This window comes from Vollenhovia emeryi, unplaced genomic scaffold (genome assembly GCF_000949405.1).
Source record: "Vollenhovia emeryi isolate VEMERY1.0 unplaced genomic scaffold, V.emery_V1.0 DF942251.1, whole genome shotgun sequence".
NCBI classification, from domain to species: Eukaryota; Metazoa; Arthropoda; class Insecta; order Hymenoptera; family Formicidae; genus Vollenhovia; species Vollenhovia emeryi.
In genome coordinates, this window is record NW_011964115.1 from 1 (window position 1) to 3,999 (window position 3,999).

The 3,999-nt window shown below is 62.8% G+C and overlaps 2 protein-coding genes across 2 annotated transcripts; both read right to left on the reverse strand.

Moving 5' to 3' along the window:
- Nucleotides 1–226: 226 nt before the first annotated feature.
- On the reverse strand, nucleotides 227–1,378 carry LOC105569500. The gene has a single exon (XM_012026017.1). The coding sequence runs from the start codon at nucleotides 1,376–1,378 to the stop codon at nucleotides 227–229; it is 1,152 nt and encodes a 383-aa protein (XP_011881407.1).
- A 57-nt stretch (nucleotides 1,379–1,435) lies between these two features.
- Nucleotides 1,436–3,778, reverse strand: LOC105569510. Its single transcript, XM_012026026.1, has one exon. The coding sequence runs from the start codon at nucleotides 3,776–3,778 to the stop codon at nucleotides 1,436–1,438; it is 2,343 nt and encodes a 780-aa protein (XP_011881416.1).
- Nucleotides 3,779–3,999: the final 221 nt, after the last annotated feature.

A 3,999-nucleotide genomic window follows, 5' to 3' on the forward strand; every position in this document is an offset into this window, starting at 1 on the left:
GCCCGTCCGCCTTCCCCGAGGGTGTCGTGCGTTGTAGAGGAACCGGAGGCAGATTGCCGACACTCGCAGCAGTCGGTCAAGACTGGAGTAACGGCGCAGTACGTCGTTCGGCTCCTCCGGCCTCGCAATGAGGGTCGCCCTTGGACGGAGTTCCTCCTCCCCGACACCATGATCGGGCTGGCTCGGCTCGGTGACCGCGTAGTCCGGCTCGGAGAGCCAAGGTGGTCTAGACCACCAGTTGTGGAGGTCCGCCAGGGTCGCAGGAGATGTCTCGTGTGGCCGCGTCGGCTGGATTGTCCCTGGTCGGCACGTACCTCCATCGCGCAGGAGGCACAAGATCCTGCACCTCCGCCACTCGATGCGCGACAAAGGGCTTCCAGCGCGCCGGATGGGACCGGATCCACGCCAGCGCAACGGTGGCATCCGTCCACGCAAAGGCTGGGACATGTTCAAGACCCAGTGCCCGGGCGGTGCTGCGCATGAGTCGAGCGAGGAGGACCGCGCCGCAAAGCTCCAGACGAGGTATCGAAGGCCGCTTGACCGGTGCCACTCTGGTTTTGGCGATCAGGAGCCTGACCGTCATGCCACCGGGGGCAGTCGCACACCGCAGGTAAACCGCGGCGGCATAGGCACGGCTGGAAGCGTCGGCAAAGCCGTGAAGCTCGACCTCGCCCCCTGGCCCAGGAAAGTCCACGTAGCGTGGTATGCGCAGCCGGTTCAGCTGGGGCAAGGTTTCAGCGAACGCTGTCCAAGTCGTCCTCAGGTTGTCCGGCAAAGGCTCGTCCCAAGGCAGCCCGGCCATCCACAAGTCCTGGATAAGGATCTTCCCGTACACCAGGACCGGAGCGGCCCAACCGAAGGGGTCGAAGAAGCGGGCCACCTCCGAGAGCACTGTTCTCTTGGTGCAGGTTCGCGCTGTCGAGACGGGAGCCAAGCGTAGAGCGAAGCTGTCCTCCCGAGGGATCCACAGGACCCCCAGCGTGCAAACCCCCTCGCGGTCGCAAAACAACTTGTCGTTGTCCGCTACAGGGCCCAGCTCCGGCGCGTTGGACGCCCATTTACTAAGCTCGAATCCACCGGCGGCGAGGATCGCCTCGGTCTGCCGCTTGGACTCCACTGCTTCCGTGAGTGTGTGACCGCCTGCGAGGATATCATCCACGTACGAGTGGGACCTAATGGCGTCCGCCCCGCGGGGGTAATACGGCCCCTCGTCCTCGGCCAACTGCAGGAGAGTCCGTAGCGCCAAGTAAGGCGCCGCCGCGGTGCCATAGACGACCGTCAGCAGGCGGAAGTCCTGCACCTCCTGGGCGGGGTCCGGTCGCCACAGGATTCGCTGCAGGTCGGTGTCCTCTGGGTGCACTAAAATTTGACGGAACATCTTTACGATGTCCGCCGTGAAAACGTGCCTAAAGAGGCGCCACCGCGACAAGATCGCCTAGAGCTCAGACTGCAGTTTCGGACCTGGAAGGAGCAGATCGTTAAGCGCGTAACCGGAAGAGGTGCGGTGGGACGCGTTGAAGACAACGCGAATTTTGCTGTTCGCGTCCGATTTTTTGAAAACCGCGTGATGCGGTAGGTAATGGGTCCCGGGTTGGTGGACCTCCGTCGCCGGAACAACGACCATGTGACCGAGCTTGTGATACTCGTCCATGAAGGTCGCGTACTGCTCCCGTAAGGTGGGGTTGCGTGACAGCCGACGCTCCAGGCTGGTGAGTAGACTCAGCGCATCCCGGCGGTTGTCGTTCAGACGAACGTCGGAGCTGTCACGCCTGGGCAGCCGCACGGTGTACCGGCCCCGCGAGTCGCGACTATAAGTGGTCGCGAACTGAGACTCGCAGCAGAGGTCTTCAGGAGACGCAGCGGGTTCCGTTGGCAGTTCCTCAAGCTGCCAGAAGCGCTGGAGGGCGTAGTCCACCTCAGTCCCAGAGGCGGAGAGGTGGAGGACGGAAACGCCTGAGCGATCCTGTGTCGCTGCTGGAGCGGATACTCGTCCCATTAGTACCCAGCCCAGGGCGGTAGCCTGAGCCGAAGGGGATCCCTCGGGCCCCCGTTTGAGTCCCTCTCGGAGAAGAGCGCTGAAGATGTCCGCCCCCAGGATGGCGTCCACCGGGGCGGGCTGGTCGTACTCTGGGTCGGCGAGCGTCAGGCCCACAAGGTGGGGCCACGCGTGCGGTTGCATTTTACATGCTGGAAGAGAGGTGAGCCGAGGCAAAACCAACGCGAATGGCAGATGCAGGCGCACGCCGCGGTCCCGCGATGACCCGATTGTCAAGGCGACCGCGTGAGTGGCAACGCCCGAGGTAGTTCCTTGTATGCCGGACACAGGAATATGCACGCGCCTCCGGTTCAGGCCGAGACGCTGTGCGACCCGCTCTGTCACAAAAGAGGCCTCCGACCCCGAGTCCAAGAGAGCCCGCACAGTGACCGCGCCACCCTCAGGGTTTGAGCAAACCAATCGGGCTGTCGACAGCAGGATCCGGGTCCCCACAGAGCTCGTGAGCGCCGCCACGTTGGTGGTCACCGCGGGCTCGGTGTTCGCGCTCGAAGTCGAGCCGGGGTCCTTCCCCTTTGCCGCAGAATCTTGTCCCGAGGCGGAGTCAGCATCAGGAGGATGGAGCAGTGTGTGGTGCTTCTCGCCACAGCGCGAGCACCGAAAGCTAGACGGGCAATCGGTCACCGCGTGCTTTAGCCGGAGGCAGTTGAAGCACGCACCCTGCTTTTTGACGTGGTCCCGTCGCTGGGACACCGAGAGCGCTTTGAAACGCGAGCAATAATTAAAAAGGTGGTTACCCTGGCAAAGGCCGCAGCGGCTAGCTGACTTGCCCGTGGTAGACGCCGTGAGCGCGTTCACCTTCTTCTTCTCGGTCCGGCCCGGAGCGACGGCTGACGAGACGGTTTTGACGCTGGCTGCCTCCAGCGCCCGAATGCGAGTTTGCAGAAAGTCCTGGAGCTGGGCCAGTGTCGGAAAGTCCGTGGTGGTCTGTAACGAGGCCTCCCAGAAGAGGCGCGACGACGGGTCCATCTTCTCGACCACCACGTGGACGAACCAATCGTCCCAATGAGCGACCGGACGTTCAAGTGACTCGAACGACCTTTTGGCCTGCAACACGGAACTGCTCAGCCGTTTAAGGTCAGCGGAGGAAGGCTTCGCGCTCGATGGCCCATTCAGGAAGTTGCGCATGTGACTGGCCAGCAAGACTCGCCGGTTGTCATAGCGCTCCTTCAATTCAGTCCACGCCAAGTCGAAACCACGGTCGGTCATCTCCACGTTGAGGACAGCCGCAGCAGCCTCGCCCGATAGGCTGGACTTGAGGTGCTGCAGCTTTTGCACAGGGGCTAGGTCGGGAACGCCGCTGACTAGCGATTGGAAGAGGTCTCGGAAGCTCTCCCATGCCAGCAGGTCCCCGGAGAAGGTCGGCAGGCTGATCTTCGGCAGCTGGATCTGCTTAGCGAAGGAGACCGCGGAAGCCGAAGTCTCCTGCTTCGGCTGCGGCGATTCCTCCTTCATCGCGGAGACGATCCGTGCCTTGAAGAGCACATAACTGTCCTCCGTGGTGGTATAGTCGTCGCTATCCTTATAGGCCTCCACCTCAGCGCCCTCAGAGCCAATTATGTCGTAGTGAATCTCCTGGTAGCGTTGCCAGTAACTCTCCAACAGAGCCAACCTGGTCTTAAGGTACGCCTGGGTGATTTTGTCCTTGCCAACCTTGACAAGGTTGTCCCAGAACCTGTCTATGTAGCCCTTTGTGGCGGAGTGCCTCGTGAGGGTGGCCTCCATCGTAACGCGTCGACGTCACCCCCGCACCGTTTCCTACCGCGTAAGATTGGCGAGGTACGGAGCAAGAGCTCGTAGGCGCGGGCCGCGCGAGGCGTAGAACGAGAGCACGTAGGCGCGGGCCGCGCGAGGCGCGGAGCAAGAGCTCGTAGGCGCGGGCCGAGCGGGCGCGGAGTGAGAGCACGTAGGCGCGGGCCGCGCGAGGCGCGGAGCAAGAGCTCGTA